This window comes from Lepidochelys olivacea, assembly GCF_965140295.1.
Source record: "Lepidochelys olivacea isolate rLepOli2 genome assembly, chromosome: 22".
Lineage (NCBI taxonomy): Eukaryota > Metazoa > Chordata > Testudines > Cheloniidae > Lepidochelys > Lepidochelys olivacea.
Window position 1 is genome coordinate 5,512,073 of NC_140432.1, and position 16,162 is coordinate 5,528,234.

The 16,162-nt window shown below is 39.3% G+C and overlaps 1 protein-coding gene across 2 annotated transcripts in view; it reads right to left on the minus strand.

The window, feature by feature from the left end:
* CDON (cell adhesion associated, oncogene regulated) overlaps positions 1 to 16,162 on the minus strand; it is a 97,928-nt gene that overhangs the window by 44,782 nt on the left and 36,984 nt on the right. For both annotated transcript variants that reach the window (XM_084611949.1, XM_084611950.1), the window contains exons 3-8: positions 14,487 to 14,759; positions 7,309 to 7,455; positions 6,886 to 7,029; positions 5,693 to 5,980; positions 4,098 to 4,367; positions 2,947 to 3,300 (exon numbers count right to left, since the gene is read on the minus strand). In XM_084611949.1, the coding sequence (XP_084468075.1) occupies positions 2,947 to 3,300; positions 4,098 to 4,367; positions 5,693 to 5,980; positions 6,886 to 7,029; positions 7,309 to 7,455; positions 14,487 to 14,759 (1,476 nt within the window). The remainder of the gene's footprint in view (positions 1 to 2,946; positions 3,301 to 4,097; positions 4,368 to 5,692; positions 5,981 to 6,885; positions 7,030 to 7,308; positions 7,456 to 14,486; positions 14,760 to 16,162) is intronic.

Genomic DNA, 16,162 nt, shown 5'->3' on the forward strand with positions numbered 1-16,162 from the left:
GCGTAAGCTGTGTTGGCCTGGCCACCTCAGATTCCGTCAAACCTCCATTAAAATACCAACAACAAGTGTGGCTGCTATTTTTGGCCACTTCTTAGAAGCTGGAGGGGAAGGGAAAGGTGGTTGGTTTTTTTTTGTTTTTTTTTTCAAACAGAAGCCCATGTTCTCAGCAAGCATTGGTTTATTTAGGAATGCTGCAGGGTTTGGGGATGGGAGTCATAAGCAATACAAAGAGGAAGTCTTCAAGGCCAAACATCAGCTTGTTCAAGGCAACAGAAGAAATGCCTGATAATGTTCTCACCCTTAAAGTGTATCTAGTACACTAAATTAACCCATGAGAAAGTGATACATGCTGCATATTAGCATTAAAACCCAACATTCTGTCTGAAGAGTTGGAACGCGTACTTTCCTGTGATGGCCTAGTAAGGATTTCTGGATGTACACAATATGACTCGGTGACTGCTGGAGCAGGGAACTGGACTGCAGTATGCAGGGAATGAGCTGTGGTTTTGGTTGGTGTGGGTAGACCTACTGGCATTATTGCTTTTACTAGCCCTGAAGGCTAGTAAACTATTGGCAAACAATTTGTATTTAACTTATAGACAGACACCACAGGACAGTAATGTTTATTAAGGCTGTTCAGATTTATGTACCTACACCAGAGGATTTGTCAAGGTTTCTGTATCCTTTATTTCAGTATGTAATGTGGGGTACTTCTGCTACCTCCCTATTCAGATTAACTATTCCCCCTCAGCTTCATAGTCACTGCACCCTTTGAAAAAATTCCTTAGCAATCCCACAAAATAGGCTAGTGTTTAATGGAAGTTAGCAGGGAGATTTGTGGTCAGTGTTCTACAACATACCCAATGACAGCCTCCTACAACCAGCACTGCAAGACGGGAGTTACTACTCAAGACGGGTAACCTTTTCCAAAGCATCTAAATGACTTAAGACACTAAGTGCCACGGAGTTAGATTCCTAAATCACTCAGGTGCTTCCGAAAACTTTACCTGACATATTCACTTGAACCTACTGTAGACTGAACTGACTGCAGAGCTACATCGGTTTGATACTTCTGCTATTAGAACCGGTTTATTGAAGTCGTATGGGATATAAATATCTTTTGGCATTTAAGTTAATAGTCCTTTGAATCCTGATGGCTCTCAGATAGCCAGCTTCCAAACCCATTTAAAGATTTACAGATCAACCCCAGTGCCTTTACTGTCATTTGAATGCCAATCAGAAGCCAGTGCAACAAATTGGAAACTGATAAAAGCAAATATGACATTTAACCAGGTTGAGACATGGCACCAGGATTTTTATTCCAATTCAGGTTGAGTTCTGGGAATTGTGTTTGATTTTGGTTTTATGAGGTCCATAATGAAGTTAATGTGAGTTTTTTAATATTAAAAGTACACAGATCATTTTCTCAGCAATTTTTTTTTTTATTATTAAAGAAAATCTTTTTGCCCCATTTAGAGGTATATATTTATTTCAAGGGGGGAACAAATTTACTTAAGTCTAAATGGAAAAATTTAGAAAAAAAAATCTCAGTTTATATTATATATTTGATAGCATTTTGAGTGTAGTCAATTTTTATATAGTACCCTATACAGTCAGTTTCTCCCTTGCTAAACAGAACCTTCTAAACATCAAGATGGAAGTAGAAAAATATCTTTAAAAAAAGAATTTTAATGCATTTCAGAACATATTTACCAGTGTTGTATCAGAAGCCAGAATATTTAAAAATTAGACAATTAAAAAAATAAAATTAATGTTTTTTTGTGTGAATTGTGCATTCAATATATTTTCTATCTTTATTTTTTGGGGAAAAAAATTAGGTATAGAGTTTAACTTGCTTTCTGGCTCAGCACATTTTAATGAGGTCTCCTGTTTTCCCTAGGACATATTTTGACGATTATACAGCAAGACTAAGTGTAAATTTTTCAAAGCCACCTACAGGATTTAGGCTCTTCAGTCCCATGTTAAAAGGCACTTAGAAGGCTAAATCCCACTGATTTTTAATAAAACTTCGGCTCCTAAATGCAAGTCTCTTTTGAAAATGAGCATAAGCCTAAATCATTTGGGTGCTTTTTAAAATTTTGCCCTTGTTCTTGTTAGGGTAACTTTTTAAAAATTATTTTTAATATTTCTGGGATCGTGGACAGAACATAAAATAATAAAAATAAAGACGATTTCTTTTTATAACGTGCCTTCAGCTTAAGAACAATCTGTTTCTAGTAGCAACCTCAGAGAATAGTGAACAGTCCGTATTTTCTTTGCAAGATCAAGCCTTTTATATTGTCTATTTATGTTTACATTTCTCATCTACCCACGGTGGTGGTGGTGATGATGGCGGCGGTGTACGCGCGCGTTACGGAGAACAGTTGAGGATTCCCCTGCTTTACTTCACTCTTCAAAGACTGGTTTTGCTGTGCACCAATTCCTCAGTAACTTTGGAAGCACCGCTGAACCATAGTTTTTACGGCTGAAAGCCGGGCTGCAACCACACAATGCTTTAGCAGGTGATTCTAAACACGCTTTTTATTCTTTTCTTTTCCTTTTTTTTTTTTTAAAGCCTGTAGAGATTTTAACCTGAATTTAGTGCTTGTCAAAAGTTCCTTATTGGATCAGACTGGAGAACTAAATTCTCTAACTCCAAAATGGGGCTTCCCCACATGGCCATCTCCCTTCCCAAAGATGTGCCAGGTGAGACCCTGGTACAAGCTTTAGCCCCAGGTGAGATGGCCAAAAACTACAAGGTGAATATCTGCTCACTAGGAACCCGGCCAACTCATTTCAATGCATCATGAAATAGCCACTTAATTTCTAATTCAGATTTTGCTAAACTGACCCTCTTGACACTAAATAGATGTTTCACCACATAAGGCGCATGCCAGATTACTTAAAATGTTAAAAAGGCTCACAGCAACGCTGATTCTAGCTTACCAACTGTAAGAAATGCTTCTGACAGTGCTGAGCCGTGTTCATTTGTTGCTTCGCAAGAGTATTTCCCAGCATGCTCTGGAGTAACTGCCTGAATGTATAGGGAGCTTGATCCAGCTCGAGACATGGTTAAGTAGATGGGCTCTAAAATGGCGTTGCCTCTCCTTGTTTGTGGAGATTTTCGTGGTTTTGAATGTAGGACCTGAGAAGGGTGGCTGGTAATAAGTCCACGGCTGCTGTACCAACGGATTACAGGAATAGGCAGTCCAGTGGCATTGCACGACAAGGTAACATCTCCACCATCTACCACATTGGCACTGGCTGGTGAAGAAACTATAACTGGCTTGGAACCTTTGCCTATTAAAAAAAACCCACAATTCATACATAAAATTAATTCACTGTACTATGGAATCTATTGTCTAATGCACAGATGAGCTGTTAATATGGTACAAAAATGAACACATTCAAATATTTTTCATTTATATCGTTCTCTAGTTTTCTGGTTGTTAGTAATTCCCCAATTCACTGCCTTACTGAACAAGGGACTGAAAACCATTAACACTATTGAAACTTTTGTTTGGAGCAGGCAGATGCAATATTAAACTTCAATCTGCACTTGGGGTGCACAAGAACAAAAATCTCAAACTTTAAGTCTGGAATTCGTCAGTTACAAAGACAAATTCCAATAGAACCTGAAACCAGTTCAACTCATCTGAGTCAATCATGAGACTCAGAAGAGGTTTCGTTACAGTTGGATTTAACCCTGAAATTTAGGTTTAAAAGTTTAAGAATCAATACAACTGAGTCACCAAATACCTCCAGCTCTCCAAACACTCCTATCAAAACACGGCTAAAATGTCATAAAAGCCAACACTGTCTAGGACAGAAACATGCAAAACTATATTTGAGGCAAGATATTTTTTGCCTTCTTTTAAATTCTGGATCCTTGAAATAAAGCAGCTGGGTTATATCTCCCACTCCCCCATGAAATACTTCAACAAATGATGGAAAAATCATACAATTTGCTGCTTACCGTGGTCAGAAATGGACTTAGTCGATACATAAACCAAATCTTTTGGCAAGAAAACTAAAATGTGTCAGAAAAAGCAAAGGTTTTAGTTTAAGTTCTTGGATAGTTAAAAATGTTCCTATACCTGTCTGGACTTGAAGTCTCCCAGTGGATTGCATAAAACCAATCCCATTGTTTGCCACACACTGATACAACCCAGAATCCTCCTTGGTGATGCCACTGATTCTCAACCTGTTTCCTGTGACCAGATGTCGTGGAGAGAGATGGATGGAAGCTGTATTATGGAACCAGGTAAGATTAGGAGCAGGGTTTCCATGAATGTCACATGAGAAATGTATAGTTGCACCCACAGCCACTGTTTGATCCTGCAGTCCTTTAGAAATTGAGGCAGATTCTATAAAGCAAATAAATAGAATGTGAAACCCTGCAGGCTGCTCTTTCAGGAATCATGTAGAAACTAATTACTAGACCACACGTTTAACAACAATATGAAATTGTACAAACTTATCACACATATGGAGGCTGAGCTTAGTCATGTCTTAAGCTCAGTGAAAGATGAATACTTGCTTCTAAGGCATTTGCTCAACACTCATTATAATGGCTTTTTCCTTCAGTGCAGAAAAGTCACGCTTACTCTACAAAAGTAAAGGATTCCTTTATTGGAAAACTTTTTTTGACAAAACTATTTCCTGTTTCAGCATCTCTACTTTATGAAACAAACTTTTTTTTAACCATTCAGACTCTTTGGCCAGAATACACACATATCTGAGCCCTACCATATTTACCCCGATCAGTGGTAAAGCCCCCATTGACATAAATGGGAGCAGACAGGCAATCACTGTGGTTTTGAAAATCCCACACAGAACTAGCATGGAGAAACAAAAATTAATATTTTTATTTACAAATTAATGTCTCTGACAAACAGCCAGAGGACTTGCAGCCAGAGGTACACTGTTCATTAACCACACGCAAGTAAGCCCAGACTCTAGCTTTTTGCTAGAATTCTATTTCACTCTCAAGAGGTACAGGAAAGTTGCTAATCTCCAGGAGATGAGCGTTGGGATCATCCTCAGCTACTTTCTATTTTAGGTAACAGTAAGAATGTTGGGGGTGAAAAAGATGAAAGGGTGATTCCTTCAATGTGATTTAAGGATGCTGCAAGACTGATTCTACCTTAAAGTTATGCAGTGCCCAGAAAGAATTGCTACAAAAGAAAAGTGGAATAGCAATGAAATAGAGAGGTACAGCAGTAGCCAGCTACATACTGATGGGGGGAAAAAGCCTTTTTAGTATGCTCACCCCTTGCAGCAAACTTTTTGTTTAGTTACTACCATGAACGGGGAAAGGAGAAGCATCCTACTTTGGCACATGATTCATCCAGTACTAGGAGGCGTGCATGGCCTTTTTGCAGACAAACAAGGCTACTAGTTTTGTCCTGAGGAGTTTACAAACCAAAATAGATGAACACAATAAAGGAGGACAAAGGATTTGGAGAGAGGATAATGAGTCATAACGGATGCAAGCAGGGAGAGATCATGATATACTTATTAAGTACATATCTTAATTCTTTGATGATGTAAAATTAATTTTAAAATGCATCAGCCCTTGTCTGGGTTAAAAGAGCATGAGGAAACTTAGGGTCAAGAGCTACTATACACCAAAAACAGAAATGGTCTTCAACAAATAAAAAACAATTCAGTTCCTTCCCCTATTTCTTACCAAGTATAGTTACTGTGTAATTTATATATTTCACTACTCCAGACTCATTTGCCACCACACAGGAGTAGTTTCCAGCATCCAATGTATCAAGTCTGTCCGTCACAAGATGGGAGTGCAGTAGTCTCCACCTGCTTCCAGTCAGTGCATCCTGACCATCCTTAAACCAGTGGACATGAGATGCAGGCAGCCCGCTAACAACACACTCTAGAGTTAGGGGACTGTGCTGAGGTACCGCCAAAGCCTGAGAAACGGTGGGGTGAAGAATGCGAAAACCTTCTGCAGAAGTGCCTGGAAGTAGAGTAAAGGGATATGCAAAAGATAAAACTCCTTAACAATCCAATTTTTAAATTGGATTATTAAATACTTTTTCCTCTAGCGGCTCCCTCTCATTTCTATCAAAGCCCTGAGGTTCTGTGTGTAACCAAATTTACTCACTCACATGGCGGACAAATTTTCACTATGGCTGAGCACAGCGTAATGGACTCTTGCATTGGCACCCCCTCAAAATCAGCTGGAGTGGTGGTTATTGGACACGGGGCATTCCCCTTCCAGCAGCTAAGTGCAGTCTTTTTGGCATTTGAGCCTACATCTCCCACACAGCGGTGCACACCCACCATGCCACTACTATCAACTCTGCATTACTCTTGCAGGAGTTCATTACCCCTCCATCAATGTTCCCTTCACTGCCATTTATGCCAATAAGAGAACAAACCATAAGTAGAAATAAATTACTCCTTTTGCAAAAAGAGCAGGAAGTGAGCATTTCACCACAGATCACATACTTGATAACTCATGTTAAAAGGGAGCATGAAATTGATAATATAGGTGACTATTTCTATAAAATGGAGCTATCACATACCGTACTAATGAAATACATTAAAACACACACGCAAAACAGGAACGACTTTGCAGACCCAGATATTTTTAGACTACTTGATATTCATGCTAGGAATCTTTTTAGGTTGATTTTTTCATAAAGTCACAAAATCAAAGTCAGTTACAGCAGATGAAAAGTATTCTGCAGACATTTGCTAGCTAGATCACATATTGTATAGGACCAGAGTTTCACCCATCAGAATAGCGAGACATTAAAATCTAGCAGAGTTTATTAAAAATACTAATTTAAGGTGGATCAATTTAGTTCAAAGCTTTTATCCTTTCAAGCCACTCTCCTAGATATATTAAATACTCACGGCTGACTACGAGCTTATGTCCAGTGGGTTCTAATTTGAGATCATGAGTGACTGGGTTGTATGCTGCACATTTATAGGAGCCTTTATCCTCTAAAGAGACATTCAAAATCTGCAGATTTCCAGATGGAAGAATTAGGTAGTTATCTGAGGAAGGGAAAAAGGCTTGTTTAAAATTAGTTTCAGATAAACAGTTTTAAAAATTTCTTTAGTCAATTTATCTAGCACCCTGTTCTATTAAGTGAACTAATAACTCTGCCAACAAAAATTCATTCCTGTAATGGATGTCTTTACTAAGATAGATGTATCTAAAATGAATTGCATAATAAGTTTTCGACTTTTTAGGATATCACTCAGTTCTGATTTCAACCAGTATTTTTGCAGCAGGTCATTTATATTAGTTACTAGTGTAATAAAATCTCTCACCTGTTGATTGTTCCAACCATTTTCCCCGTACTCGAAAGCGAACTTGTGCTTTAGGGTTACTTTCTGGTATCTTACAGCCAATGAAAGCCACACTTCCTTCTTCTGCTGTAACTATGTGTTTCACCGAAGTATCAAAATCATCAAGATCTGGAAGATAGTTTACAAAGGTAAGGGAAATTGTAGATTTTGGAGGAGGTGGGGTTAAACAGTAATTCCTGACTGCAAATACAGCAGGTTTTGATCCAAATGAATGCTGTTTTTGACAGCCTCTCTGAACTCCTCTGTAAAGAAGTGACATTTCATGTAGGGCTGTCAAACGATTACAAAAAATTAATCACAATAAATCGCATGATTAAAAAAAATTAATCACGATTTAAATAAATGGTATTCCATTATTCTTTAATATTTTTGGATGTTTTCTACATTTTCAAATATATTGACTTTAAATTACCACACAGAATACAAAGTGTACAGTGCTCATTCTATTATTTTTTATTGCAAATATTTGCACAGTAAAAAACAAAAGAGTATTTTTCAATTCACCTCATACAAATAATGTAGTGCAGGGGTTCTCAAACTGTGGGTCAGGACCCGATTTTAATGGGGTCCCCAAGGCTGGTGTTGGCCCTGGGCCCCAGCAAGTCTGAAGCCCACGCCCAAGCCTCACTGTCCCGGGCTAAGGTTACATGCCCCCCTCCCAAGGCAGAAGCCCTTGGGCTTCAGCTTTGGCCCCCCCGCCCAGGGTGACAGGACTCAGGCGGGCTCAGTCTTTGGTCCCCCACTCCTGGGGTAATGTAGTAATTTTTGTTGTCAGAAGGGGTCACGGTGTAATGAAGTTTGAGAACCACTGATGTAGCGCAATCTTTTTATCATGAAAGTTGAACTTACAAATGTAGAATTCGCAAAAAGAACAGGAGGACTTGTGGCACCTTAGAGACTAACCAATTTATTTGAGCATAAGCTTTCACGATGTAGCTCAAGAAAGCTTATGCTCAAATAAATTGGTTAGTCTCTCAGGTGCCACAAGTCCTCCTGTTCTTTTTGCGAATACAGACGAACACGGCTGTTACTCTGAAATGTAGAATTATGTACAAAAAAACCTGCATTCAAAAATAAAACAGTGTAAAACTTTAGAGCCTACTAGTCCACTCAGTCCTACTTTTTGTTCAGTCAATAGCTCAGACAAGTTCGTTTACATTTGCAGGCGATAATGCTGCCCGCGTCTTATTTACAATGTCACCTGAAAGCGACAACAGACATTCTCATGGCATTGTTGTAGCCAGCGTCACAAGATATTTATGTGCCAGATGTACTAAAGATTCATCTGTCCCTTCATGCTTCAAGCACCATTCCAGAGGACATGCATCCATATTGATGACGGTTTCTGCTCGATAACGATCCAAACCAGTGCGGACCTACGCACATTCATTTTCATCATCTGAGTCAGATGCCACCAGCTGCAGCTTGATTTTCTTTTTTGGTGGTTGGATGCTATAGTTTCCGCATCGGAGTGTTGCTCTTTTAAGACTTCTGAAAGCATGCTCCACACCTCGTCCCTCTCAGATTTTGGAAGGCACTTCAGATTCTTAAACCTTGGGTCAAGTGCTATAGCTATCTTTAGAAATCTCACATTTGTATATTCTTTGCATTTTGTCAAATCTGCAGTGAACGTGTTCTTAAAACGAACAACATGTACTGGGTCATCATCCGAGACTGCTATAACATGAAATATATGGCAGAACACACGTAAAATACAGAGCAGGAGACCTACAATTCTCCCCCAAGGAGTTCAATCACAATTTAATTGACACACTTTTTTTTTTAAACGAGAGTCATCAGCATGGAAGTATGTCCTCTGGAATGGTGGCCGAAGCATGAAGGGGCATACAAATGTTTAGCATATCTGGCACGTAAATACCCTGCAATACCAGCTACAAAAGTGCCGTGCAAACACCTTTTCTCATTTTCAAGTAAAAATGTGAATAAGAAGTGGGCAGCATTATGTCCCGTAAATGTAAACAGACTTATTTGTCTTAGCGATTGGCTGAACAAGAAGTAGGACTGAGTAGACTTGTAGGTTCCAAAGTTTTACATTGTTTTGGTTTTTGAGCACAGTTATGCAACAAAACAAAAAAAACCTGACATTTGTGAATTGCACTTTCACAATAAAGAGATTGCACTTCAGTACTTATATGAGGAGAATTGAAAAATACTATTTTTTTCTTTATCATTTTTACAGCGCAAATATTTGTAATCAATAATAATATAAAGCGAGCACTGTACATTTTGTATTCTGTGTTGTAATTGAAATCAATATATTTGAAAATGTAGAAAAACCATCAAAAATAGTTAATAAATTGCAGTTGGTTTTCTATTGTTTAACAGTGCAATTAATCGCAATTAACTCACATGATTAACTCAAAAAAATAATCGCGTTAGTTAACTGTGATTAATCGACAGTGCTAACTTCATGTAGTTCTCAATACCAGAGCTAGGATATAGATATCTGAACTTCTGCTGCATGAAAAGACAGAGTTTTCACTTGAAGGATGGAAAAAACTGAAAATGTAGCCCTCTTTTAAGTTCCACAGAACTACTTCATGAAAAATAAGGGAACAGAGAGGCTCTCAACCCCGGAACTAAGTGTGTCAATAACCAGTTTTGAACTTAATGCAGGAGGCAATTTATAGTATATGGACAACAGGTATGTTGTAAACTCTATGCATACAAAAAGGAGTTAATTACTCTGGGAGAAACATAACTTGACAGTGAATACATCAGTGAGGAATGCAGCATCTGCCATTCACTGCCTGTACAATAGGAGTCAAATATAAAACCTCAACCTACAAGTTCCAGCATCTCCCAACTTTGTTTTTAATGCTGCTAAAAACCCAGAAACAGGTTGTCTTAGGCCTGGTCTACACCTAAAGAGTAAGTCAAACTAGCTATTGCTTATGGGGTGTGAAAAATTCACAATCCTAAGAGACTTAATTAAGACTACTTAAGTCCCTGTGTAGGCACCGCTAGGTTGACAGAACAATTCTTCTATTGAGCTCACTACCACCTCTCGAGCGTGTGGATTTACTACGGCAATGGGAAAACCCCTTCTATTGCTGTAGCAAGTGTCTACACCACAGTGGCAGCTGTAGAGCTTGTAATGCGGCCATTCCCTACGTCCCTCATGTAGTGCAGTACAGTATGCAAGTTGCTCTTTTCCTGCTAGCTTCCATGTTCAAAGCTTATAGCCTGTAAAGTTTGTCTATGCTGATTACCCTACAGGTCTCTTGAGGGGGTTCTGCTATGGGTCAGCACTTTACCAAAACACTTAGTCTTCTCAGTTACGAGAAACTCTCCTCTCACAGGGATTCTGGACATGCTCCATAGATGGGGCATCCTTAAGAAGAGGTTACTCATATCTTGGCTGACAAAGGCCCAATTCAGACATAACTCTGATGCAGGACAGCCAAATCATACTCGGAGGAAACTGTCTTCAACGGTACATAATCTTTTTCTTATGAACTTGGCCCATGACCCCTCTACTTCATGTTTCTTTTTTAATTTTCAAGCAATTTACAGAACAACCACCAAGGCACAGATGGATTAGATGACAGAAAGTAAGAGAAAAGAAGAAAAACAACCAAGAAAAAAGGAATTTAAAACACAGAGAGATGATTTTGACCAAACTAAATTGATAAAAAATGGAAAGGACTTTTTTTTGGGGCGGGGGGGGGGGAAATCATGAATTCGTCTTCTTTCTTCCCCTCCCTCCTAGTTTTCCAATCAGTTCTAATGTCCAAGTACTTGAGAAAAAAAATCCCATTTAATACAGCAAAAGGATTTCAAAGAACTGACAAACCACATTTGGGAACTTCATTTGTATTTACTGCTGGCAGTTGCTGTGTTTAAGGCAAATATTGCTGTGAATTGTTCAAAATAGAGAGAGATTGCAAAGGGCTTTTTGTTAGCGCTTGATAAAACACGTCTCAATGCAGAAAATTCGAAAGCAAGAAGTGCAGCCAGGAGCGTACGGTTTTGTAATGACATGGCAGATCAACAAGAGAGTTTACACTAGAAAATTCTTTTGCCTGGAGGAGAAGCTTGTGGGATCCTTGTATTATAAAAGCTGTAACTAGAAACAGAAACATTTCTAGGTCTCAGTGTGGCTACATATAGTAGGAACCACTATTAGTACGAGTTAGAGTATCTGTTTATTCCTTATCCGGTAAACAGCTTACGGAAAGAAGATTCGCAAGATATTAACTCTCTGCTTTACTGAGAGTGACAGAAAAAAAAAGGCAAAAGGATTTTTGCTTCTAGAAATTAAGACTATAGTTGCAGAAAGCAATCTATGAGCATGCTTCCCTTTTCCTCTAAGCACACAGTCAGATTTTGTATGTGTTTTCAAATACTTTCGGAAATGGAACACTTATTTCCCATTAACACTGTGGTTTTAAAATTCATCCTCAGAACTTCGGAAGGTTTACCTTTAATAAAAATCAAAGAGAGTTTGGGAGGAAGGCAATGGTCAGCATGTGAACAAAAGCCCTTCTATGGTTCCAGGGACATATGGGGCATTAGTTGCATTAGGAAGGGTACGGGGGCTTTTTTGAGAGTAGCAAAAAGAGGGAGCCAGAGAGTCACCGATGTCCCTGCCAAGAGTGTGACTGTTTTCAGGAAATCGCTCAGGGCATGTGGATTTTGGGTATTTTTCTCCAACATTCTGGCTATCAATCTAGCTCTGATCTGGCTAGCAGCTGTAGTTCTGTTTAATGCTAACTACTGTGAAGCTGTCATTTTTGTTCTTAAAGTGTTACAAACAGTACCCTCCCTCATTGTTGTGTGAGGCACTTCGTAAGTTATTAGCCTAAGCGATATCATTTTGGCACTTCTGTTACCTTCTTTCGCCTTTTCTCTCTTCAACACTACTGCATCTGGGGGCACTAACTTGTGGCATGGGGAGTTTGCTAGAGTTCCCTCCTTTGCGTTTGCTAACTGGAAGCTTTACTGAGAAAGGAGACAGGAAGAGCACACTCTTTCTGGAAAGATGGTATCCTTTGCTGTTTCCCATTAGAAAAGCCTGCAAAGTAAGGTGTGATCTCTTAGCCAGAAAGTAAGGCCTTAGATAACTCTATCCCTCTCTATCTGACCTAGCCATAGCATTATTCCCAACACTCTCAATGCCTTGCTAACAAAGCCATCTTTAATTTCAACCTCTTCAGAATGCTGCTGCTAAAGTCATCTTCTTTGCACATCACTCTGACCATATCAACCCCACCTTGAAGTCCCTCAGCTAATTCCTTCTTCACCTCTGGAGCAAATACAAACTTTGTCTTTGCTTAGAAGGCCATTCATAAAACTTAGCCCCAGGCTCGGTGGCTGATTAGTAACCTAGCACATTGACCTCCACCGTTCCCAGCCTTTACCACCCACATCAGTCAACTTCTCCTTTAAACACCGGGATGCTTCCTCCCACGATGCTCCTCACACATGGGAAAAGCTCTTTGGATAAAACCTGAACAGCCATGAACCTTATCTTCCTTCAGATCCCACTTAAGACTCACCTCTGCCATGATGTCTACAGAACCCCGCCTGCTGATCATGGTTATATGCAACTATTCCTCGTCCCCTTCTTTCCTTTGCCTCCCTGCCTCATCCCCTCCCAATTAAAAACCTCCACAAACTACACTGCACATAAACCAACAAAGTAGTGTCAATTCTTCACTATATTTTTTGCTTCTAAGTTGTATCCTCTACTCATGTGTGTGTGTGTGTTTAACCTGTAAGATCTTCAACGGCAGGCACTGTCTATCCGTACAGCGCCCAGGGGGCCAATCCCTTTGGGACAACCATAATATAAATATTTACTATTTACTACTAGCCCACCCATTAATTGCCTCCCACAAGCATGTCTGTCCCTTTTTCATACCATGTAAAGAGTCATAGGCCATTGGGATATGCTGCCTTCTATGCATGGAATGGTCTTCAAACTACTACACTCTCCTCATTTCAATCTAATTTTTGTAATGTTTTTCACCACAGCAAAAAGTATCATTCCCTCCTGAAAACTCAGGGATACCTTAAACAAGAGTCATTCATAGTCACCGCCTACCCTATTTTTTACATAAATAAAAACCCCACTGGATCACCAAACTGTGCTCATACCCCACCTGAGAAATTGCATGATTTTATCGCTAACCCCTTTCTTGCCCCACGCGGTTTGCTATCCTCACTTATTACAATTTGAACTAGTAGCTGAAAGCTTGTGCTGGTGTACAGGTGTAATTCGTAAAGTCGTGTGTGTAAAAAAAAAAACTGAAACTGGCTGCCACCTTACAAATTAGATGGTAACAGATCATGTATCCCAGTGACGACTGAGGCTGGTGATATTCTAAACAAAAAGAACTCTCACAATTCTCGGCTTCAGAGTGACATTTAAAGTTATTGTGTATGCTGATTGTGGTGTTGTGTAGGTGACTGTGTTGATTTGTGCAGGTAGCGAATAAGGGCTGAGTGCTGCCATGAGGGGTTGTGTGTGTTTGGGGTTATTGTGTATGCCATGCAGTCTCCCACATACAACCAATGAAACTGTTGCATGCAAATTGGCTGTAGAGTGAGGGTGGTAATGAATATAGTGGTCTAGGATTTGTCACCTGGCATAGATACATGCCTTACTGTAGCTGTACACCGCACAGATGTAATTTGTAAAGTGAAAATGGCTGAGAACTTAAAATTGGACAGCAACAGATGACAAAACCCAGCGATGCTTCAATCTTGTGATATTTTGAACAAAAAGAGCCTTCAACCCATCTCAGACATTTTAGGTTTTAGAGTGACACAAAGAGCGACTTTCCTGTAATCTTATTACATCATCAATTTTAAATTATACACAAGGTCTTTGGGGCAGAGGCTATCTTTCTGCATCTCTAAAGCACTAATGGGTGCTATATTAAATACATATAAAGTGATTTTAACAAGCACTGTTTTCCAATAAAGTTCTAGAGTGTTTTTCTTTGAAAACTCAAAATATTTTCAAAAAAGTTGCAATATACATTTTCTGAAAGTCAAAATGTGTCAGGTTTCTTTCATCTCTACCATGGAGGAAACAACATTTCATACAACTAGTTGATGGCCACTATGTTTGGTCATGGAGTTAGGAATAAAAGTAGAAAACAACTTACGGCCTATGGATACTATAGCAGGCCTGCTCACAATTGCACCAGCACTGTAATTGGCAATGCACTGATAGTGACCCGAATTTGAGGGGCTGAGAGAGAAGATTGTCAAAGATCCTGGCTGCACCTCCACTTGCTCCTCCCTGCTGTCCAACCTCTGTCCGTTAAACAACCAAGAAATGCGAGCTGTGGAGGGATCAGCAGAGCAATGAAGGTTTACAGGCCCACCAGGCTTCTGGATAGTAGATACGGGCTCAGAAATAAAATGAGGAATCAAATCTAAAAGGAAAGAAAAAAAGACATTAAATGGCTGAACAATACTTAGCAGTACGACATTTGAATGCTCGCTGAAATCTTTCTGTCTAGATCAGTTATACTTTGACTTGTACGGAAGAATAGACCAGATTTATTTATTAGTGTGCAAACATAAAAAGTATTTCCCTACAACTGTTCTCCAAAAACATATCTTGGCAAATGATTACCCCTAGAGTTTCGGGCCATTGTACACAGATGTGGCAAAAATTCTCTTACATCAAAGTCCTGCGTGATAGGTCCCAGCAGAGGGTGGACAGTTTCTTTCACAGCAGGAGTATGAGTATTGGCAAAATAATAAAGGGCAGGACAATGCAACATTAAACTATTTCCCAGAACCTCCAAATTCTTTGAGGAGATGGTGCGTCAGTGGTAATCTGTCAAAACGGAAATCTTTGGCGAACAGGCAATTATCTCTTTTTAAAAGATATTCATCTTGACAGATTTCCACTACTAGAGACTAACATGTCACTGGGAGGTCATTATAACAAAAGCAGATAGCCTGGAACAGGCAACAATAAACTAATTGAACCCATCTTAATATTAATGAAGGGATAAGATACATCCAAAATTATACCAGTGAGAAGAGAGTCTTCTCCAAAATAAGATTACCATGGACAGGAGAGTCTGGGTGTCCAGAAAGATTTTGTTACAATGACAGAATAAATCTAAACTTGGTGTCCTGATAAGACCACTCTCACCTTGTAAGCACATGTCCAGAAGACCACATGGCTCCTTTGCAAATCTTCTGACGGGATACAGAATGGTAATTTGAAGATGTAGCTAATTTGCCCTGTATAAAATGTACTATGACATGACTTTCAAAGTTCTAGACCTACTATGCTGTCAAAGTAGCCTCAATCAGCCTGCTATTTAGGCATATTTATCTACGAGACTGTGGAACTTATTAAATTAGGATGAAATAAAACGTTAAAGTCTATCTAAGTTATATGTAGTGTAGCTGTGTCAGTCCCAAGATATTAGAGAGACATGGTGGGTGAGGTAACATCTTTTATTGGACTAACTTCTGCTGGTGAGAGAGACACACTTTTAAGCCAAAGAAAGCTCTTCAAGTCACCTTGTCTTTCTAAAGTTTACTTAAGATTTTCACGTGCTCCAAACAATTGGACTACACCAGGTAGAGCCTGATGAAGATGGAACTGCATCATCACATTTGTAAGGCTGTGAGGAGCCAAAACAGCACTGTGAAGCTGTCTGTATCAGCTCACCATTCACATTTCAAAAAATACCTTCACCACCATAAGGGATAAAAACTTTATTTGGTAAATTAAAACTTGAGTTCTGCTCAACTTGGGTTACGCAAGTCCTTCACCAGGGCAAATTTCATGCTCATCAGACATCAGGGTTTT